The 24,937-nt window shown below is 36.9% G+C and overlaps 1 protein-coding gene across 1 annotated transcript; it reads right to left on the bottom strand.

The window, feature by feature from the left end:
• On the bottom strand, positions 1-23,863 carry LOC113107945 (taste receptor type 1 member 2-like). The gene is made up of 5 exons (XM_026270774.1): positions 23,555-23,863; positions 7,644-8,390; positions 7,203-7,415; positions 4,135-4,255; positions 1-284 (listed from the first exon to the last, which is right to left on the bottom strand). Exons 1-5 carry the CDS (start codon positions 23,861-23,863, stop codon positions 1-3), a joined length of 1,674 nt encoding a protein of 557 aa, XP_026126559.1.
• Positions 23,864-24,937: the final 1,074 nt, after the last annotated feature.

A 24,937-nucleotide genomic window follows, 5' to 3' on the forward strand; every position in this document is an offset into this window, starting at 1 on the left:
TTACCATATCCACTGGCTTCCCTTTTCCGCAGCCGCGGAGAGGTCATTGACTGCCTGCCGGTGGGCCTTTCCTCGCACTCCCATGTCCCTGAGTAGCCTGGATTTTGAGGTGGCTACGAACCCTCTGAAGCCTACCTCCACTGGGCGTAATTTCACAATCCAGCCTTGTTGTTTCGCATCAGTTGCAAGTTCAGCGTACCTCAACCTTTTGTGTTTATAAGCCTCCTCCACTGCACCCTCCCAGGGCACGCTGAGCTCGATGATGTAAACAAGCTTGAGCGAAGCTGAGCACAGAACAAAGTCTGGTCGCAGGTTGGTGGCTGTGATTTAAGCTGGGAAGCAGAGTTTCTTGCTCAAGTCTGCCAGCAGCTTCCTGTCCCGTGCTCTGCCCAGCTGACCAGAGTCTGATCTTATGGTGGTGAGGTTGGCTTGACCCTCACCCTCCGGAAAACAAACGGTGTTGGATGCTACTGGGGTGTCGGGGGGAGAAGGGCATTCACGCTTGTCCGTTGACATTCTAACACTGCTGCAAGATCCCAATAAGATGTGCTTCAGTGTTGATAGACTTGGGCATAAAGGGCATGTGGGGTCTTTGGCATACCATTGTCTTAGGTTTGAAAGGAAGGACATCGTAGGCAGGACGTACCTCCTGGACAACCATCTTGCGTCTCTGAGATGGAGAGGCCTTGCTCCACACTGGTGTACTGTCCCCAAGTCCAAGACCACTTCTCCCCTCCTGCACTCACCCCACGATGTCTTTGTGTCTAAGTGCTGCCTGAAACAAAACATCTAATTCTTGCATTGTTTTTAGATGAAAGTATGCTGATTTAGTTACTGCTTTGACATGACTACTGAAACTAAAGTATGTCTCCAGAATCACACCAAGCCACTTGATTTTTAGTTGTTAGACCCCTAGAGTCAAGGTATGCATTCACCTTGAAAACTTCATTTTTGTTTCCAAATGCAATAACTTCAGTTTTTTTTCTTATTTAACTGAAGAAAGTTCTGGCATATCCAACTATTAATTTCACCAATACATTGGCAGAGGGAGTCCATACCCTTACGAAAATTAACCATGGTTTTACTACAAATAAAACCAAAAAACCATGGTTACTGTAGTTAAACCATGGTAACCACAAATTAACCATGGTTTTGCTATATTAACCATAGTTTAACCATGGTATTTTGTAGTAAATCTGTGGTTTTACAAATGGCAGTCAATACGCCAAAAAACCATGGGTTACTACAGTTTTACTATAATAAAACCATTGTTATTTTTCGTAAGGGTAGGGCTGTAGTCATCTGGAGATAAGGCTAGATAAATCTGGGTAACATCAGCATAGCTGTGATAGGCAGTTTGGTTCTTTCTCATTATTTGACTTAGTTGGAGCATACACAGGCTAAACAAGAGCGGTGCAAGAATTGAGCCTTGTGGAACTCTGCATGTCATGGACGTCCACTTAGACTTATGCTCTCTTAGACTCACATAATAGCCTAAGTTTCTAAGTATGACATGAACCACTTCAGGTCATACCAGTACCATTCCAGAAATCCCGACCCAGTTTTCCAGTCTCTCTAGTAGTATGTTATGATCGACAGTGTCAAATGCAGCACTGAGATCTAGCAATACCAGCACTGAATTTAAGCGAATATTATTCATCATCTTAATGAGTGCTGTCTCTGTGCTGTGATGCGGTCAGTAACCTGAGTGAAAATTGTCCAGGTATCCATTTGAGTTTTTGTTCAGCTGATTAAAAACTAAATTTTCTATAATTTTGCCTATAAAAGGAAGATTAGATACTGGTCTATAATTGCTCAAAATTGTGTTATCAAGATTGCTCTTTTTCAGGAGGGGCTTAACAACTGTAGTTTTCAGGGAGTGTGGAAATGTCCCTGAAAGAAGTGAGGTGTTTACCACTTCTAAGAGATCTGCTTCTAGACAATTAAGCACACTTTTAAAAAAGTTTTTTTGGGTTTGTCAGTCTCTCAACAGTGGCAAAAAGTGTATGAGTGTTGTCGTTGTTCAAAAATGGCATTCTTGTTTAATTTTATAGCACATTTAAAGCAACCACTGTTGCCCAAAAGGCTTCACAATCATATTCAACACATGCATACTAGATAACATGAACCACAAAACTGAAAAAGACAAAAATAAAGAGAGCAACAAACAAAGTTTTTGCTAAGGTAAACAATGAAAACACACCATCATAAAGACGCCCCCAAAGTATTTAAAGTGTTAGTTCACCCAAGAATTAAAATTAGTCCATCTTCTACTCATCCTCGAAGCATTCCAGGTTTGGACTCTCCTATTTCAAAATAATCCAAAGTTATATAAAAAAATTTCCTTGCTATTCCAAGCCTTTCAGTGGGGATAAGTGGGTGTTTGTTGTCAACTGTTCAGAAGACTTGAAATAAAGTGCGCACATCTGTAATAAAACATCCCTCACACAGCTCCAGGGAGTGAATAAAGGCCCCCTGTAGCAAATCCATCCGTTTTTATAAGATAAATATCCAGATTTCAAATGTAATAAACACTTTTTTTCTCAGTTCTGCTGATAGTTTGTTAGCGCTGCGTGGTTAGTGACGAGCGTGGAGAGAGAACAAAACAAAACGCTGGTCACAAAGACTGGTTTTCCTTTGATTAAGTAAGGAAACTATGTTTTGATTATTCTGAAAGAGGAAAGCCAAATTTGAGACAGGCCTAAAAATGTCTGGTTCATTAATTAAAAGATTGGGCCACTTTAACAATGGGGTGATTATAGCATGTTTAAAATCTGCTGGAAAATGCCTTGATTAAGGCATTTACTTATTAAATTTAAAAAGGTGGTACCAATGCAAAAAACTGTTTGAACAAATGTGGTGGCATAATATCATCCTTAAATGGATGAAGGTTTAAGGTAAGCAACCACATCAGCCAAAGTTGGAAGAGTTAAAGACTGAAAGTCTTACCACTCAGTAGTAATACTACAGGTACAAAAACAAATGCTGGTATCGGCGGAACAGTGGAGTTGTAGAGCAGTAATCATCCCATTAATAAAGTGAAGAAAATCTTTGCAACTTAATATAGAAGGATCTTGGTACAGCCTTTGAGCAGGGTTTGTAACTGAGTTTATAGTAGTGAAAATGATTTTAGGGTTATTTGGATTGCATGAGATTACATCAGTATAATATTTATGTTTTGTATCTTTCAAGGCCTTCTGAAATTCAAGCTGGTATTCTCAAAAGATGTCATATTGAACTTTTTGTCATATTCGATTTGTATATTTTTTTTTTCCATGTCCTCCCAGCTTGTTGCATATGTTTGAATATGTCTGTAAGTATGGACAGATTTATTTAACCGTGGCAGATAATTTAGCTTCTTAGCTTTAAGAGGAGCAATAGTGTCAACAACATATGTTGTTGAGGTTATTTTTCTGACCTACATTGGCATTCTCAGTTTCTTACAAATGCAAACAATAAAAACGTTATTTTGTGACCAGAAAATATTACTTTTGTCATTCACAATGTATGAATGTCATTTTGTCATTCACTGAATGTCCAAGTTATATGATAAAACCAGATCTAGCATATGGCCTAGCTTATGAGTTGGCCCTTCAACCCATTGTTTCTGATAAAAAGTCAATCATGTTCAAAAACTCTTTAGAAACTGCATTGTGGCCAGGAATTTAAAAAGTGGTTAAACTGTGTAGCCAGCTTGCTCAAGAGTTCAGAAAATTAACTAATGAAGTCTTTGTTTGCATTTGGAGGATGATATACAAGTGCAACCAGCACAGGATCAATTAAAGGGATTTGTAACATCTGTAGCTCAATATCATCATTTACTCAACATCATGTCATTCCAAGCCTGTATGACATTCTTTCATTTGAGGAACACAGAAGATGATATTTTAAAGAATGCTTGTATTTAGTAACTAAAGAGTTTTCTGACTTTAATTGCATGGATAAAATATACAAATTAAAAAATAGGAACCAAAACTATTTGGTTACAAACATACTTCAGAATGTCTTCTTTTCTTGTGTTCTGCAGAAATGTATGTATGTAAAGGGAATGTAAATTATGACAAAATGTCAATTTTTGGGTGGACTATCTCTTTAAATTCCAAGCTGTCATTGTCTGCTGACGAAAGTACTTACGAGAAAAATCCACATAGGTGTTAGGTGGGCATTTTGCACATGAAAAGCAGCAACTATGAAAACCTTCAGGTTTCCTTGAATATCCCGCCTCACACTCAACAGAGCAGTTTGAGAAAGGAACCTGAGAAAGAAATGAGAAAATGTGTAATTAAAGTTAATATTCATCTCAACTGATTTTAAACATTTATCCAAACTAAGATTGGTATTCTCAAGCTTAACAAACTAACACATCCTGAAACCTGAACACAATACATATTTAAACGCACATGCATTTCTTAGCTCTTGCTTTCAAAACAGTTAAAAGTTTGGCAGGCAATTTTTTCTGTAAACTGAATACTGTTTGAAATCCTGATATTCCGGACAGCAATCAGAAATTAAAGTTGTCTTATAAGCTAAATCAAAGACAGACAATGCTGTAAAACAAGTGTTTTGTGTGTGTGTGTGTGTGTGTGTGTGTGTGTGTTAGGAAAGGTATAATGTGTGAAAAAGGTGTTTGAAAATAGGCCTATGCTTTATTTTTGTAGTTTCACAATGTGTCACTAGAACTGTGCATTCAAGTCACTTAAGAAAGAGTTGATTACACATGAAAACCATCATGAAGTCATAATTATGAGTAAACCGAATGTTCTTTTTCATTTTATTTTAATTTTACTTTTATTTTAAAAGTTAATGCTAACTTTTAAACACAAACTTCCGCAGGAGGACTTGAACACAACTGTGCCACAGATTAGAGGTTTACGGGGGACTTTTTTTTTCTATCCTTCTCCTGCACCAATGACGTAACAAGTCAGCCCCGGGCCCATATGCTAAAAATGTGTATGGGCTTCCCCAAGCCTTATGGGCTGTGGTTCCTGAAACTTACTTAATGCTTCATCATTCTTAAGCTGTACTTTAACCTGTACCTTATCGTTCACTTTCGATACTTCAATTGTATTGTGTCACTAGACCCTATGGGGAAAAATAAAATTTTCTCAAAGGACTAAAGCTTTTACAATCACGCAGCGTAACTGCACGCCATTGTTTTTTTTAGTAAGTAAAAAATTTACCAATGGCTCGGCAAGAGCCTATGGCGACGGATTTGCAGAGCGTTTTACACCCTCACAAACAGCCACTGATAAGGTGAGAAAATAAAAAATGAGTGTTATGAGTTTCAAGTCCTCGCATGGCGACTCACCACCTGAACTAATCAAACTTCTGGCCACATGGGCTGAGGCCTGGCAGGACATCCCTGAAGTGTCAGATTGGATTCTGGGGATTATAAAACAAGGTTACACACTCCAGTTCGCTCGAAGACCCCTGCAGTTCTGCGGCGTTGTCTCCACCTCGATGCAGAGCAAGAACGCTAACGTATTGCAATCTGAGGGAAATAATTTACTGGTACAAGGAGCCACAGAGGCGGTTCCACCAGCTCAGAGCAAGTAAGGCTTCTAGAGCCGTTATTTCCTTGCCCGCTACACAGTGTTCATTGCTCTTTACTCCCTGAGCAGGGGATATCTGTTGAAGTTTACCTCACTTCAGACATTTATTTAAAGATTTGCGCTGCGCAATGTCTGCACACACGGACAAGCGTGAAAATGCTTTCTCTTCTAAGAGAAGAGAATGTATTTCCTCCTGTCCTAGCATCTCTTCATTAGTTACCAGTTCAATATAGGATCCATTTTAAGATTTTATTTTTTGTGTATAAAGCACTAAAAGATTTAGCCCCATCATACTTGTTGGAATTTCTCAGCTATCGGCAATCCTCTCGCTCCCTCAGATCCTCTGATAAAATCTTCTTACATATACCTCTCTCTTGCTTGAAATATAATGGGGATTGGGCTTTTTCTGTGACGGGTCCTAGACTTTGGAACAGCTTACCTCTAGACATAAGATCCGCTGCTTCCCTTCCTGTTTTTAAAACTCGCCTGAAGTCTGTATTCCTTGGCATTTGGGTTTGTTATTGTGTTTTCGTATTGATTGTGTTTTGAGTCATTTCTTTTTATTCTCTTAAATCTCTATGTTTACTTCATTTGTATATGTACAGCACTTTGGCATACACTAGATGTTTTTAAATTTGCTATATAAATAAACTGACCTTGACATCATATACCTCTGTAAATAAATTTCAAATGACGTCTCGTTCACTTCAATGAACTTTGAATGGAACATATGATCTCTTCAAACTGGTATAATGGTGGAGTATCCCGTGTTGTCCACTTTGCAGGGCACTTACGTTCAAATAGAACAAACATCTAAAGCCATGAAAAAAAAAATTATAAATAAATTTGCAGAGTAGTGGGCGCAAGGACTAGAATTGAGAACCGCTGCTTCACTCAGAGACAATGGCAAAGACACGGCTACTTATAGCAAACAATGAGGGTCACATGACAAAGACAAACCAATTGGGAAACACGGCACATGATTAAAGCAACAAATGAACAAGCAGAACTCATAATCAAAAGACAAGACAATAACCAATGAGAACATGACAATGAACAAGAGGAACCAATAGCATGAAGACAAGAGGGCAAGGGAAGCGTGACAAAAACAGCATCAATCAAACTACAAAATAAAATACATGAAAACAAGCGCATGAAACAAAAATCCCAAAACAGACATTACAGCTGTCCACCAGAGAGAGCCTGGCCTGTCTGTTTTCCCAGATCTCACTGAATATTGTGTGCTCTGAGCTCTAATGCTTCTTCAAGAATGCCTGTTGTACTGGCTGTAGGGACTGTGTTATTTTTGCTTGCAGACACCATAAGGAAGTGGGTGCCACTTGTATTTTATCAACATTTGTTTTTCTCCTGGTTTTGGTGGGACAATGTGGAAGTATTGGAAGAGACATATTGTTTGTTTTGATGTTTTGTCTGATAGGTAAGTTAGATTCCCTTACTGCCAGGAAGCATCTTCCTTTGTGGGTGTTTTTTTTTTTTTTTTTTTTTTTGCCTAAGCCCCCTCCTGAAGCTAGAAGCATCTAATACTTTCTTTTTGAATTATCCATACCATTTCCCCTTTCCTTTTTCCCTTCCCCTTAACTGCTGTACAAAGACTTTACATCGTAAATATCTTGAACATTAACAACTTACAGAACCATTGTTATGCCAGAGAAGGAGAGAGTTGTCGATGGTAAAATACATTTCTGGATGATTCTCATATGAGCCCACCATCTCGAACTGTGGAGGATTCACATCAGTGCGCCAGAGAACAACTGAAAAACTGATGGTTGGATCCAAATGGTCATCGTATTTAATGTGACGGCCACGGAGTAGAAAATCCAATTTCTTTATTTCTCCCAGAAGCTGTCGTGAGGTGTGTAAAAAAATACATATTTTATATTTTAAATATTATATATTTATATTACTTTTGTTAAATAATTACACAATAATTAAATAATAAATCAATCAGGTATAATATACTAATTTATCAAAATACAATATTATTCATTATTTAATTAATTAAAACATTACTTCAACAATGTAAATAAAATAGTTATTCAACTTTTCATGGATTCACATGAATTTACTTACCATGTACGGCTTAACCATTATATTTTTGTTGCATCCGTTCATGTCACACTGCAGAACTTTATGTAATGCATGAGCTATGGTATATATAGCAGAATAAATGGCAAAGGAGTATGTGGGATTTTCATTTATAATCTCCTCTGCGGTCAACAATGAGCAGTAATCACAATCATGATTACATGTCTTGCTCTTCCCCTGGACTTCATTCTCAGCTCTGTCATTATGGCCAACATCAGTTGTTCCTTTGGCTTTATAGACAAATTCGTTAAATCCAGGCAATGACAACAGGTTCTCCGTAATGCCAATGATTGTGCCAATTTTCCTAATTCCTGGCTCTCTTGGAAGCTGTTTATTCATTGCCCAGTGTTGACTTGCAATCCATACTTTGTCTTGGATGTTGCTTGCTATGGCTGCTTTGATTATTTTGTCTGCATATTGTGGCCAAGCAAAAATTATAATGACATTGATGTTGAGCTCATTAATTTTTTTAAGCGTTTGACTATAGTTTGCATTTAGACTCAGACCTTCTTGATAGGCCAAACAAATGCCAGTATTTCTTATATATTTGTTAAACAGATTTAGTCCATCCAAATCCTGTTGACTGCTAAGAAAAGCAACCCAGTTCCATCCAAACCATCGTAAGATTTGAATAGTCATCAATATCAGGTCTTTGTTGCTAGGAATTGTTCTTACATAAGAAGGATACTGAAGTTTATCGCTGAGCACATAGCTAGAAGCTCCATAATTCACCTTTGAAAGGAAAGAAAACACATACAGTGGAGGTCAAAGTTAACTGAATTTGCTAAATTTCAAATCGTTTATGAGTAAGAGTTATTTTTTATTTTGTTCTGATAAAGATTTCAAAAAAGAAAAAAGAAAAAAAAGACATTTACATATAGTCCACAAGAGAAAATAATTTATTTTAATTTAAATGGAAATGTTAATTTAAATGTTCAAAGGTTTAGATATGCTTGGTGTTATTTTTGTTTGTTTGTTTTTTGTTTTTGTTTAGTGATAGTTGTTCATGAGTCCCTTCAAGTTCAAGTTCAAGTTCAAGTTCAAATGCTCAGTGATGTTTCAAAAAGAGAAACAATGCATTAAGTGCCAGGGGGTGAAAAAATGTTGAATTTGAAGATCAGGAAAATGGAACTTATTTTGTCTTCTGGGAAACATGTATCCTCTGAAGGGCATGCACTAAATGAATAAAAATAAATAAATTAATAAAAAAATAAATAATAATATATATGTATTAGCAACGCTATCTCACGACCAATTCGTACGTATTTTACGAGGTGGCTTATTCGTACGAATTTGTACGACCTCACTCGTACGATTTTATTCGACCCCAGTGACGGTTATGTTTAGGGCCGGGGTTAGGTGTAGGTCATTCGTACAAATTCATACAAATTGTGCAAATTGTAAAATACGTACGATTTGGCAACAATCGTATGAATTTGTACAAATTCGTACGAATAAGCCACCTTGTGAAAAATGTACGAATTGCCGTGAAATTGGGTTGGTATTAGTTGTGGTCAGAATTACTGGCACACTTGGTAAATATGATCAAAGATGACTGTAAAAATAAATCTGCATTATTTATCCTTTTGATCTTTAATTCATAAAATGTGCAAAAATCTAACCTTTCATTGAAAAAAAAAATTAAAGTGGGGGGATATTCACATTATCAAATAAATGTTTTTCTCCAAAAAATGTTGGCTACAATTATTGGCACCCTTTTGTTCAGTAGTTTTTGCAAACTCCTTTTGCCAAGATAACAGCTCAGAATCTTCACCTATAATGCCTGATGAGTTTGGAGAACACCTGACAAGAGATCAGAGACCACTGCTTCATGCAGAATCTCTTCTGATCCTTCAGATTCACAGCTCCATGTTGGTGCTGCTTTTCTTCAGTTCACTCCATCATTTTCTTTAGGGTTGAGGTCAGAGAACTGGGACGATCATGGCAGAAGCTTCATTTTGTGCTCAGTGACACATTTTTGTGTTGGTTTTTATGTTTGTTTTGGATCATTTTCCTGATGGAAGATCCAACCACGGCCCATTATTGGATTGCTAGCAGAAGTGGTCAGGTTTTTTTTTCTTATCTGTTGGTATTTGATATAATCCATGATACCATGTATGTGAACAACATGTCCAGGACCTCCAGCAGAAAAATAGGCCCACAACATTAAAGATAGAGCAGCATATTTAACTGTGGGCATGGGGTCCTTTTTATCCGTGTGTGCACTAAATTCATCTGGTGGGTTTGCTGCTAAAAAGCTCTTCTTCTTTTTTTGACCTTAGAAGCCTGTCCCTTTTGAAGTTCCAGTCAGGTCTGACAACTGAATATGCTGGAGATTGTTTCTGGATGAGAGCAGAGGATTTTTCTTGAAACCCTCCAGAACACCTTATGGGAAAGTAAGTGCTGTTTTATTAATTTTTTTAGGTTCTCTGAGACTCAAGACTCAACTAATCGCTGCAATTCTCAAGCTGTGTTCCTTTGAGTCTTTGGCCACTCATATTTTCCTCCTCACCGTTCATAAGGACAATTTAGACACATATTCTCTTTCAGGCAGATTCGTAACATCTTTAGTTGATTGGAACTTTTTAATTATTGTTGGTGAAATTGGGGATTTTCAGTGCTTTAGTTATTTTCTTACAGCCTATATATATTTTGTGAAGCTCAACAATCTTTTACTGCACATCAGAACTATATTATTTGGTTTTACTCATTGTGATGAATAATTAAGGGAATTTGGCCTTTGTGTTTCCTCATATTTATACTCCTGGGCAGAGGTGGGAGTAAGTCACGCATGTGCAAGTCACAAGTAAGTCTCAAGTTTTAAGCTTCAAGTCTCAAGCAAGTCCACTTCAATTTTTGTGAGAATCCAGCAAGTCAAGTCAATTCACTGCTTTTGTCAAGCAATTCAAGTCGAGTCATAGCTTAGGTCATGCAAGTCACTGTCAAGTCATGCAAATGTTTGATGACTTAACATAATTTATATATTAAAATAACTTAAACCTACAATAGTTATGGACTATGTACGGTACCATTAGTAAATTATCTACAAACCATTAGTAAATTATCAGTATATGATTTATTGGCGACTTTGTTAGCTGGTCGGGGGTTCAAAAGAACAAACATGCAGGTATGCTAAAGCACAATTTTTAAGAGTAACTCATTTGTTTTGAATTGGATAAACATTTATAAATGCCTCAGTCAGGTGATTCCAGTGGCTTGTGTTAAATCCTTTCACTCATCGGCACAGACTTGTGTTCTGTGTGGAGTGTATGGGATCTAGTGATGAAGTGAACCTCTCAACCGCTTTACGTCCCACTGAAGATTACATCAGGTGCACAGAGTTAAAGAATCCATAGCCCCTTTCACACTGCCATTCCGACGAATACAGGGGTAAAGTTTTCCTGCAATTGTTCCCTGGTCGCTAGATTTGGCACTTTCATACTGCCAGTGATGACCCGGTATATGTAGGCCTACGTGCTTTCACACACAACCCTTGAAGATCCCGTAATGACACGTGACATCAGCGCGTGACTTGTAATGTACGAGTTGACAACGCTAGGCACGTTATACTTTTATACTTTCACTGAAGCAAGCAAACGATCTCGCCGTCAGCGCGGAAAGTGAGGAACTAACTGATCTCGCGTGTCGCGTGAAAAATAGGCGTCGGTTCTATTTCTAGCATGCAAGGCAGTCTGCATGCTCTAACCTGTTAACATGGGAGCCGAATTAAAATTAAAATCCAGTGTGTCGCCGGCCTGACACGCAGCAGAAACGCCACACAGCCAGTGTGTCACCGGCTTCACGGTGAATGCGTGAGAGTTCAAGCGCGAACTTCGCCTGATCTCATGAAGGCACGGGTTTTTATAAAAGCCCAAAACTAAGTGGAAAAAATGTAAAACTCAAATGTATAATAAGACTGGTGCATCCCTCATGTACACTAGTAGGCAGAATAAAGCAGGAAAATATCTGCCTCCTGCATTCTTTCGGTGACCAACAGACATAACGACAGCGCCATTTTGACCATGCCATGCGGTGTAAAATAGATACGAAGAAGTGGCTTTTATATGGATTTCTTCAAACAACCATTAAATACTCAAAAAATTTGTTATTATAATACAAATAAATTTATACAAATTTATACAAATAAATTTCCTATTCATAAGCCATATGCAATTTTCTCATCAAATTCCTGTCATCTAAAGCTGCCATGACAATCTGCCTGGTGCTCACGAGGGCACGTTAACTTTAGGGCGTGAAAAAAAACTACTTAGATAAAAGACGTTTACATAGCCTATGCAAAAAAATAAAAAACATACAGAACACAACTTACCTTACTTTTACTTGGCTCTTGATAGTCACCGGTGAAATCTCTGTCAGGAAATGTACACGAAGATTTGGTTTGGTCAAGAGAAATGGGCTTGGTTAAGTGCTGACGCTAAGGTCTGGTACAACCATTCAAAAACCGGACAGTTTATGCTTATCATATCATACTTAACTTACCACCAATACATCAGGAAATATAATTAGGTTACTGGCTATTTGCAGGACAGTTAATGGAATTACTAAACAAAAATAAATCATAATTCAGCTTAAGCAACACACTTAACCTCAACGCAGTTCAGGTACAGTCTGAGGATGAGAACTGTCCGACTCCGTTTAAAATGGCACGGCAGCACGGTCAAAGGGTAAATCATAAATGTTTTAATGAGTTAGTTTTTTCATACTTAAATATCATGTATAAGTTTTTATTTTATTATGTCAAGTTAATTATGGTCGGACCCTACCTTTACATACATTTAAAAAATTGTGTAACCATGTAATTTCATAAAATTATGACAAAGACAACCTTGTCCATTAGAGGATATATATATATATATATGGTTTGCCATCCATTTGCCAACAACGTACAGAAACCAAACAAATGCCAGAGGAATCCAGAAAAGGCCCGGATAGTTTTGGTATCTGGGCTATACCCTCACCAGTCAGTACTTAGTACACACTACAAAGTGTTCAACACCTTTTATAGATGATGTGTAAACGCATGAATAAATCATTTACAACGCTTTCTGCATCCCCTAATCTAAAGTGTAAACCATTCATCACTTCTAAATGTGTTACATATCACTTGTAGACCTTTCTTACCAGTTACAAATTATTCATATACAAGTCATTTATAACACTTTCTGCATCCCCAGTCTAAAGTGTAAACTATTCATCCCTTCTAAATGTGTTACATATCATTTGCAGATCTTTATAAATTATGTACAAACTGCAGTTTGTAAATTTACCATGTATTTGCCATATGCAAAGGTTCTGGTATACCTTTCAGTTACAGTATATACAAATCTATACAAATCCCTTATATTATATTTAAATTATAAATATTTTTATGCAAATATATTTTACTATTATACAGTGCTTTAAGTGGCCCAAAAGAGGTGCCGGTACTCTATTATAACCTATATATATATATATATATATATATATATATATATATATATATATATATATATATATATATATATATATATTATTTTTTTATTATCATTATTATTTTTTTTGATAACTCCCCTCATCCCCTGAGGTAACAATAACTATATTTAATGGGTTTTATATACAGCAGTCAACAGACGACCTTATAATTATAATAAATCTTTTTTTAGTTTGTGGATTTGCTTGAGCTAGAAAGAGCTATTGAACATAAATAAAATGTGCAAAAGGATTTTGAAAAAATACCCTTAGAAAGAGCTACTGCATTACTTAAAAAAGACGCGATATGTGAACGGCCCCTAAAACTTCTATTAATACAGATGTCCAAATGAGCGTACTGGTACGCTAAAAGCACGTTCTGGGCGCAAGGAGAGGTGGCGGTACTACATTACTAAAATGTTAACTTATTACTTATTAATCATTTGTAAATGTATAGTCATGTTTTGTAAATGATTATTTAATTGTTAACTAATAATTTATAAATGAATGTTACATCCCCTATTATCAGGACGGGCTTGGCAAGCGTTTTGTTAATAGTAACAGGACACCAGCCCCAGCCGACAGATCACCAACAACACAAAACCATAGACAGTAAAAGAAATGGACACAGCGACCCCATTGGAACTCAAGTGAGACAAGTGAAGCCCATTTTAGCGTTTTTTAGCACTTCCGTTTCTTCCGCGGCCGACTTCAACTACCGGTCGACTTCCTTGCCGCCTGCACAAAACTAATTTCCACAAAAGTATAATTTATTTAAAGTGGAAGGAATAATTAAATTAAGGAGCAACGACTTCAGGGTGCCCCAAGGCCAAAATAATAAACAAAATAAACGTATAACCAAACATATATAAATTACCTAATCAGGGAATAAACAAAATTACAAATTAACTTCCCTAACTCCCTATAAATAAACAAAGTCACAAACCAGACCAAAGTAAATGGCAGGACACTGCGGCAAGTGCCACCTTTTTAAAAGCAGCCAAACAGTAGATCCACCAATCAGACTCCACCGGCGACAGCCAATCCCTGCACATATATACAAAACAACACCCACACAAAACAAATACCTAGGATCGTAACATCCCCACACATAAAAAAAAAAAATGTTTTAAACAAAACTAAAAGAACGGGATAAGTCATCAGCTAGTACATTGTCCTTGCCCTTTTTATAATGAATGTCAAGATTAAAATCTTGAATAATCAAGGACCAATGCATAATTCGTTGGTTTGCATTGCACATTAGAGACAAAAATACGAGAGGCTTGTGATCAGTAAAAACAAGCACAGGAATAGAACTTGATCCCACATACACTTTGAATTGTTGTAATGCCAGTAATTAAGCAAGTGCTTCTTTTTCGATAGTGCTATAATGTAACTGATATTGCAAAAACTTTTTCGAAAAGTAGCCTACAGGATTCTCAACTCCATGAACATCATCCTGCAAGAGGACTGCTCCGGCTCCGGTAACACTAGCATCAACATCAAGTTTAAAAGAATGTGAATAATCCGGCACTGATAACACTGGATCACTACACAACAGACTCTTTACAGCTTCAAAAGCATGTTGACACTCATTAGACCACAGGATTTTTTGCGAGGCACAGAGCAGATTAGTTAATGGTAAAGCCACATCTGAGAAATTTCTGCAAAATGCTATATAATAACCTGCCATTCCTAAAACACGGTGAAGATCATGCTTGGTTTGAGGCACAGGAAAACCCACAATTCCCTGCACTTTCTGAACTGCAGGACGTACTTGTCCTTGTCCAACCCACTTACCCAAATACAAGACAGTTGCCTTGGCAAATTCACACTTTGCCAAATTCAGCGTGAGGGAAGCTTTAAGCAAGCGTTTGAAAACAACAAAAAGGGTGTCCATATGTTCTTTCCAGCTAGACGAATACACGACAGTGTCATCCAAACAGGCTTTACAGTTCTTAACGTCAGCCAAAATGGTGTTCATTAAACGCTGGAAAGTCGCCAGTGTGTTCCAAAGCCCGAAAGCCTGAAAGCCTGAAAGACTGAATCAAACACACAATGTCATCTCGTTGAGTAGCCGATAAATGACATAAGTGAGAATTGAGATCTGACAAAGTTTCAGAATTATTCAATCTGACATCAGACACTGGCAAACTGCATAAATTTAACCCATCTTCATCCCCACAAGATACCACAGAAAGAGAAGCAACCGGAGCAATAGAGCTGGTCAACTCAATTTTTTCATCACGAACAACATAACGCTTCAACATATTAATGTGGCACACGCGGGTTTTCCTCTGTCGATCTTGGGTACAGATAATATAGTCAGTATCACTGAGCTTTCGCTCCACAACATAAGGTCCAGAAAACTTTGCCTTCACAAAAAAACGGCTAACTAATTTTTTTGTCACAACACACATTCATCTTTATTTGAGCATTTGATAAAGCTGACCTAGCCAGATCTCGATCTTTATGCAGACGTTCTCGAAACAAGCTAACATAATCTAACAGATTGCACGATGGCTTTGTTTCAGACAACCAGTTCTCTTTGAGCAACTTAAGTGGCCCCCAAACCGTATGACCAAAAACTAACCCTGCGGGACTAAACCCCAGAAACTCCTGTACAGTCTCACGTACAGAAAACAACAACAGCGGTAATCCTTCATCCCATTCCTTTTCTGAATCCACACAATTTGTGCGTAACATGGCTTTCAAGGTTTGATGGAATCTTTCCAAAGCATAAACAACGATATGTTTAATGTGCAACTGAGACAAAATTTGGTTAAACAAACAGCACATGAAATTTGTTCCCTGGTCAGTCTGAACAATTCTCGGAAGCCCAAAAGTAGAAAGAACACCGTTAGAGCTTTCACAATGGCTTTAGCTCTCAAAGAACAAAGTGGTATCGCCTCAGGATAACGAGTTGCTGTGGACATGAGTGTAAGCAAGTATGTAAGACCTGCTTTGGTTTTCGGTAAAGGCCCGACACAATCTAATATTATATGCACAAATGGTTCTCCGATAGCAGGAATCGACTTTAGAGGTGCTGGGGGAATAACCTGGTTAGCCTTTCCAACCGTTTGACAAGCATGACATGACCTGCAATATTTTATAACATCGGACTTAATTGTAGGCCAAAAGATATGACGCAAAACTCGATAAAACATTTTAGCCACACCTAAATGGCCAGCCACATTATCATGCGCCACACTTAACACCTGTTCTCGAAAAAAAACATTTGGGAACGACAATCTGGTACAATGAGTCCCAACCTGAATTATCCGACAATGAAGGTGTCCATTTCCGCATTAATACTTCATCCTTAAAGTAATAACCAGTTGACTTATTCACAATTTCAGTTGCATTTACAGCAGAATCTCGGCAAAATTCGAGCGACTGATCTTGTTTTTGCTCGGCAGCCAACTGCCTCCGATCTACAGAAAGTAACGAATTAGCAGAACCAAATTCAGCACCACTGCTAGTGGACAGCGGCTTAGACGCGGACATCTCAGACAGTAATATACCAGAATCAGTCACGTTTTCATCAACATGAAAAGTGTCAGATAGGTCAATTACGGTGAGAAATTTTTGTGAATTTCTGTGTTGTGAACACAGACAAATCTACCACATCTTGCTTACACACAACGGATGTTTCATTTAGCGGATTCTGAATGACTTCAGGGAGAGGAAAAACTTTTCCATCAGCCAAGTCATTTCCAACTATTAGAATTACACCATTAATGGGTAACTGAGTGCGAACGGCCACTTTTATGAAACCAGTAACCCACTCAGATCGAACATATATATTATGCAATTGAATCTTTTCTACTCGTATTGCAATTCCCCGCACTAACACATCAGAACCACAATACGTTTTCTCTGAAAATGGCAACAAGCTTTCCAAAATAAAAGACTGTGCCGTCCCAGTGTCATGCAACATAGTAATGGGTATTTTATAATTTTCCAGATCACTTAAGGAAATCATTCCCTGACTAATAAAAGGTTTAAAAACTGCATCAATTTCTGGCTTCAACGAATTAGCAATAGTTAATACAAACCTGGCTCCTTTAGGCGGCTTAGTCTTATTTTTTCCTTTCAACACAGGACATACTGCAATTAAATAACCCATCGTGACAATAAAAACATGCACGGTTATCAGATTGCACTGATGGCTTCAAGAGTTGAGACAATTTTGAAGTTCTATCAGAATTTACAAAATTGGATGCTTCACGACGAACAGGTGCTTTAATACAAATTTGTCCGCGAACACAGCAGCCTCCGTAAGAGTTCAAACTTTTTGCTCATTCAAGTACACAACAATTTTATCGGGCAATGGATTCTTGAATTTCTCAATCAAAATGAGCTCATGAAGCTGCTCAAAATCTTTCGTCTTGCTGGCTTGACACCATATAAAAACAAGGGCGTAGTGTCCTTGATGTCACCCGTAGACTCCTGAAGTGTGTTTTTGAAGCCTAAAGTGTGTAGAGCAGGCCGTCGCCATCTCGGCAGTGCGTCACCACGCGAATCTCCCAGACAATCAAAAATGGGCAAAAAGGCGGGAGCTAGTTGCTGAAGCCACACCCACCTAGCACGACGGTAGTGTCAGCAGTGGCAATCCACCTGTCACTCAAGTGGCTACGCCCTTAATTATGCAGAACTTTAAGTCTTAATATAATTTAAACGGATAAGTTATAAAAAAAAATTCACCCCCTCACAGTTGTCATGAAGGGCAAAATTAGCTATTTAGACCAAAATCATTTTTTGCACCAGGCTGTAAACATGTTTTTTCCTGCTGTAAAGTTGGTCGATGAAGTGCAGTTTTAGTCACTTCCTTATTGGCCTCACGAGAGCGAGCGGGAGGTTGGCGCTCGGTTCAAAAGCACCAAAATATGAATCAACCTCGGCCTCCCGAAATGGTGCCATGAGGTTGATTTGTCTACTAATATAAAAATCCGGTGAAGTTACGGAAGGCATAGGCAACGGTGAATCAGAAGCATGTTGTAAACTCCTACTAGTTCCAACAGCAGCAATTAGTATTGGTTTAGACTCACCAAGCGGTTGTCCAGCCTGAGTTTTCAGTTCACATTGTCTAAAGCGCAAAATTTGAGTAGTATGTTCTTGACGTTTAATTTCCAAATCCAATTGTTTCAATTGGATAGCAAGTTTTAAATCTTCCGTACCTACCCCACTAAGTGAACTAAGCACTGGATGCTTGCTCGAATCCTCTTCTTCACCACTTGCATTTCCCTTTATCTCCTCACCCTCACTTTTAGTATTTTGAACTGCTGTTTACACCCCCTGTTGCACTAAAGCAGCTTGTATTAAGTCCTGCACTTCTTTTTTACGAGCTGATTTTACTACCGAAATTCCATAATAATCCCCTATTATCAGGACGGGCTTAGCAAGCGTTTTGTTAATAGTAACAGGAAACCAGCCCCAGCCGACAGATCACCAACAACACAAAACTTAGTTCCACAAAAGTATAATTTATTTAAAGTGGAAGGAATAATTAAATTAAGGAGCAGCGACTTCAGGGTGCCCCAAGGCCAAAATAATAAACAAAATAAACTTAAAACCAAACATAAATTACCTAATCAGGGAATAAACCCTGCACATATATACATAACAACCCCCACACAAAACAAATACCTAGGATCGTAACAATGACCTATAACAGAACATTATTATAAAGTGTTACCAAACAGGTATCACCTTTATGGGACATGAGCACATCATTAAAGGGATACTCCACCCCAAAATGAAAATGTTGCCCCATGTCGTTCCAAACACGTAAAAGCTTTTGTTCATCTTTGTAACACAATTTAAGATATTTTTTATGAAAACCGGGAGGCTTGTGACTGTCCTATTGACTTCCAAGTAAATAACAGTGTCAAGGTCCAGAAAAGTATGAAAGACATTGCCAGAATGCTCCATCTGCCTTTCAGTAGTTCAACCATAACTTTATGTAGTGATGAGGATTCATTTTGTACACGAAGAAAACAAAAATAACAAATTTATTCAACAAGTTGTCTCCTCTGTGTCTCTCCACTTCAGCGTAGTGCCATTTTGGAGAATATGTTATTTATTTGTCAGTTTATGGGACAGACTCAAGTCTGCCTGTTTTCACCCAAAATATCTTAAATTGTTTTCCAAAGATGAACTAAGTTTTTACAGGCTACGTCCCACTACGTCCCACTCCCGCAAAAAAAAAAAAAAAAAAACCCGTCCTGTCCCAATCTCACAAAAACACTGGGGGAAAATCCCATGCCGTTTCAATCCCGGAAGAATGACTCCTGTTCCTGCCCACTCCCGGGTTGTTTTTTTTTTTTTTTTGGCTGGAATCTGTCCAGTTACTGAAATTTTTTAAATAAAATACAATAGGCTACAGATCACAGAATGCCCACTTATGCACATTGATTTGTCAGAAGAAACCAATGCTTTCGTTCCTCTGAGCCAAACAGAAGTGATTGTTGACACGTAGCCCCACCCCATGTCCAGATTGATTCAAACTGTCCCTTATTCAACCAATAAGTAGTATTTTGAACTACTACTTAACATATTGCTGTGGAAAATTAACAAAAAAAAGAGCCAACAGTCTGATCATTTATATTAGGTATACTAAGTAAATCATTATATAATTATACAGTTCATAAAGATAGTTGCACTATTTTTTTTCTGTTGCATTCTGAATATATTTCTTACTCATTTTGTGTGTAGTTTGTGAATCATTTGCACTGTATTGTTGAAGACAATTTGTGCAATTGTTTTTACTATATGCTGTATAGTTTGTGTTTATTGTTCATACTCCGATTGAAAATATATTTATCAGAAGAAGAAAAAAGAAATGGAATTTATCTTTAAAAGAAAATCTAAATGAATGTTTTATGCCTTCATTTGACAAAGATACAGAATTTCTGAGGGGAAAAAACATTTCATAAGGCTATTTAAAGAATAAAATTATAAATGAAGTTGTTTGTATGCATTTAAATAATTACACATGCTAAAAAAAATAAAACATATGGTGAAGAAAGAATAAAAAATTTCAAAGCGCTCCCAAAAACGTAATTTTTGTTAAACGTTTAATAAATTACTGTGAAAATGTATAAGTGTTATGATTTAAATTAATTGGACATGCTTTTTGATGAATACAATTAAATGTAACCATTAAAAAGGAGTAAAAGTAAACCGATTTTATAGGGCCCTAAAAAAAGTAAAGTAAAGTAATAAGTAGTGAAGTTACTTTTCAAATGCAGTAACTAGTAAAGTAATCTCATTACAATTTACAGAAGTAACTAGTAACTAATAAAAAAATTTGAGTAACTACCCCAACACTGTCCGAGAGCTCTCAGTCCCTCCATTGAAGCTGTGTGTATGGTATACTGTCCATGTCCAGAAAGGTAAGAAAAACATCATCAAAGTAGTCCATGTGACATCAGTGGGTCCGTTAGAATTTTTTGAAGCATCGAATATACATTTTGGTCCAAAAATAGCAAAAACTACAACTTTATTCAGCATTGTCTTCTCTTCCGTGTCTGTTTTGAGAGAGTTCAAAACAAAGCAGTTTGTGATATCCGGTTCGTGAACGAATCATTCGATTTAACCGGATCTTTTTGAACCAGTTCACCAAATCGAACTGAATCGTTTTAAACTGTTTGCATCTCCAATACGCATTAATCCACAAATGACTTAAACTATTAACTTTTTTAATGTGTCTGACACTCCCTCTGAGTTCAAACAAACCAATATCCCGGAGTAATTCATTTACTCAAACAGTACACTGACTGAACTGTTGTGAAGAGAGAACTGAAGATGAACACCGAGCCGAACCAGATAACGAACAATAGACTGACTCGTTCATGAGTCAAGAACTGTTTCTGTCAGACGAGTCCGATTCCAGAACCGAAGAGCTGATGATACTGCGCATGTGTGATTTAGCGTGAAGCAGACTGAACCAAACTGATTCTTTTGGTGATTGATTCTGAACTGATTCTGTGCTAATTTTATGAGCCCAGGTAAAACGAAGGCTTGAATGAAGGGCAATCATCGCCAATGACGCCATTACGTCGAGCGCAAAAGAACCGGTGAACCGTTTTCTTCAACCGGTTTATTGAATCGAACTGTCCAAAAGAACTACTAGTGATCCAAAAATCGATGCAACCGGTTCTTCCCTCGTGAACGACTCAATGTTAACTGACTCAATTCACAATGCCATGTTTATTATACAATAATAATCAAGTTCTAAGATCATCACAAATTAAACAAGATTTTGATGCATATCTTTCTTATTAAATCGTTGTATTCCACCTCGTACTACACTTGATAGAGAATCACTTAAGACACTTTGCTTTAGGACTTTTCCACATAATTATATTCAATAAAACTGTATGTTAACATGTAGGAGCTTGCTGCATGAATCCGTGAGTTTACAAATCTGAGGGAACAGATTGCATAAGCGTGTGCACGGATTATGAATTTGTGGGTATGGATTCAAAAACCGAAGGCACGGTTTATATAATCTGTGTGTACAGATTGGAAATTCATGGGTATGGTTTATTATTCCGTGGGAATGATTTGTTAAACCAAGGGAACTGTTTAAGTATTCGTGAGTACGGTTTACAAACTGAGGGGACGGATTGTATTTTTTTTCTCCTACAGGTGACCTCCCGGGCTGCATAGTGTTATGGTGGGGTTCGCAACAATATTATTATTATTTTTGTTCTTTTCTTAAAGTTAGCTAAATGTCTGACAATTTCATGTATTGCACTTTATTAGTGTTATGTTGCTAACTTTCAGATTTTTACATATTTTAATCAAAATTTTGATAAATACATACTTATTAATATTTCCAAAATGTCCCCTGATCTTGAAAACCTCATAATGGCAGCCTCCATTTTAGTCTGGGTTAAAGCTGATTTTTCTATGGTGTTACTGTCTTTTCTGGTAACACCACAGAGCCTATAGTAACTTGCAATATAAAGTCTGTGGTGTTATAATCACGTCTGTGGTGTTACTTCAAAATGACATAAACATAAGTGGCTGTGTCACCAGTGTTTGATTGAAATTATTTAAAAATCACTAAATCTATTGACAAAGTCACCATGTTGACAACACTGCGCACACTCTGCTTGCCTGCTGAGTCATTTGGTTAGGTTGCAGTGCGGACAAAAACAAACATTTATTGAACAAAAGACTTGTAGTTATTTCAAGTCATTTAACTCAAGTCCGAGTCAAGTCTGAAATCATGAATTCCAAGTCAAAGTAAAATCTTTTATGAATATTTATCAAGGAAGTCTCAAGTCCTAAAATTTGTGACACAAGTCTGACTCGAGTCACCAACTTCTGCTCCTGTGAAACGAAATTATATTTCATGTTCATGATCACCCTGGTGTGCTAAAAAATTATAAACATGAATGGGAATATACCTCAGAGCTATTTTACTCATAAAAACAATTCTAGGAGTGCCAATAATTGTGGCCAACTGTGTTTTGGAGAAAAATATTTATTGCATAATGTGATTTTCCTCCCACTTTTAATTATTTTCCTTCAATGAAAGGTTAGATTTCTACTAATTTTATGAATTAATCAAATGTAAGGATAAACAATGCAGATTTATGTTTACAGTCATCTTTGATCATATTTACCAAGGGTGCCAATAATTCTGACCACAACACTTTGTGTGTGTGTATATATATGTGTGTGTGTGTGTGTGTGTGTATACATGATATTTTGGCGAAACTTCATTTTGTTCATTTTGTCAAAATGTTTGCTTATATGTATTTTGGGGTGTAACGGTACGCAAAAATCACGGTTTGGTACGTACCTCAGTTTTAAATTCACGGTTCGGTTCATTTTCGGTACAGTAAGGGAAAGAAATGCAAACATTAAACTGCAGGTTGTTTATTACTAGACTTTTTTTTTTACAATTTGTTTACACTTTTTTAAAATACTTTTTTAATAAAATATATATAAATAAAAAAAGAATAAGAAATAAAATACTGCTGCAAAGTTATCCACTAAATAAAATACTCTCAGTCTCAAAACCAATATCATATAATAAAATATAATGAAAAATATAAATAACTATGATTACAGTGCAGCATTACCAATCCCAGCTTGTATGCACATATTTAATATATATTTAAATGCCAACGAGAATGCGCTGAACGTGGAGACTCCTGCCACTTAATACATTTGTTTGGAAACACGAAAATTTACCTATGTTCCTCACACAAAATATTGCATTCGGTAATTCGGTACACACGTGCACCGTACCGAAAGCCCTATAGCCAAAACGGTCCGGTACGAATAAACGTACCATTACACCCCCCTAATATATATAGACACTCATAGTAACTTGTTAGTCCTGAACAAAAGGTGGGAAAAATGGTAGTGTGTAAGTATGTTGTTGTGTATACTGAATAATTTACCATTGGTATAAGGTCCATTGTGATCAGTGGTGCAACAGATATAGTTCTTGAGCCTCCATATGGTCCTGTTAAAGCAATCACTTTAGGCTGATAGTTGTTGAGTTTTTCTTTAGGTTTTATTGAGCCATTCTTTGAGATGAAACTTAAGACTGAATGGAAATTCCTTGTGTTAGAACAATGGTCAAAAATGTAATAGCCCAGAGAAACATTAGGCAAAAGAGTTGTGGAATTATTAATCTCTTCAACGGCAAACCTCATTACTTGCAACATTTCATATCCAGATTTTGAGGTACTGTGCCTTAAAAACATCAGTGAGGAAGTTAATAGCATGTAACTAAATATTCAGTTTACATGAATAATATTTCAGTTTAAAAAGCTGATTAGAATCAGTGAAAAGCTGATTTTATTTAAAATACTCCGTACTAATAACCCTAAAGTGGTAAAAGATCCTTGCTTACCAGATACATTCAGTGGTCTCCGGGATGAAAACAGGTGTCACACGGTCAATTTCATGTAAAGCAAAAAGGCCACCCAATAAGTAATCTCCCTCCAATCTGAATTCAGATGTTGAAGAAACTTTGAAAAATAGACAATTAGTAAAGCACAAAAGGAAAGTGCAAATCCTACTGAGAAGCATGGTTAAAGATGGACTGCTGGTCATGAAGCAGGAATGTGCCAAGCCATTTGAGAGTAGTCAGTCTAATATTATTTAATTATAACTTAATTTTCTTAAAACACAATTAAATTTGCTTAAACCACCATTTTCAAGCATGATACACCTGTCAATTTCCATGTCAAACTCACAAAGTATATGTTAATCAGTTATTAAATAGAGCATTACACCACAACGGTCTCCTCATATAGCAAATTATACAAATTTTTTAATCTACAAATGAAACTATTGTGAAACAAGTTGTAAACTTCTAAACTCTATGCAGGGCTTTACAGTTGGATTAGGATCACAAAGGTTTTCCAGTTTAGAGATAATAAAAAATAAAATAAAAAACTGTGATCACTGTGTGAAGTGAAAATATTCAGCATCTTTTGAGATGAAAGTGAAAAATTTATTTCATTTTTGTTATTTTATTATTCATTTTTGAGCATGACTGTCAATCTTCTCCCTGGAAGCTGGAAACCAAGCAGTAATTTTGCTTAACCTAGTTAGTGTATAGATTTAAATGTTTTATATATCTGACATTAATCTAGATTTTTGACCTCATAAGGGTCACATTTAAAGACCCCTACCACATCCAAACACTGACTTCTAAAAAAATTAAATACAAATTATATCTGAACTGTGAAGCATCTGTGCTCTATTATTTGTAGCTACATCATTAGAAATCCTGAGACATAATTGACAAACTGCATTACACAACCCTGTAT

This window comes from Carassius auratus, chromosome 8 (genome assembly GCF_003368295.1).
Source record: "Carassius auratus strain Wakin chromosome 8, ASM336829v1, whole genome shotgun sequence".
Taxonomy (NCBI): Eukaryota; Metazoa; Chordata; class Actinopteri; order Cypriniformes; family Cyprinidae; genus Carassius; species Carassius auratus.

Coding starts and splice junctions, on each gene's coding strand:
- LOC113107945 (XM_026270774.1), bottom strand. CDS start 23,863: ATGTTTTTAAGGCACAGTACCTCAAAATCTGGATATGAAATGTTGCAA. Junction 4,256..7,202: donor TCTGGCATAACAATGGTTCT/GTAAGTTGTTAA, acceptor TTTCTTTCTCAG/GTTCCTTTCTCAAACTGCTC. Junction 285..4,134: donor CACCTATGTGGATTTTTCTC/GTAAGTACTTTC, acceptor TTCTGTGCTCAG/CTTCGCTCAAGCTTGTTTAC.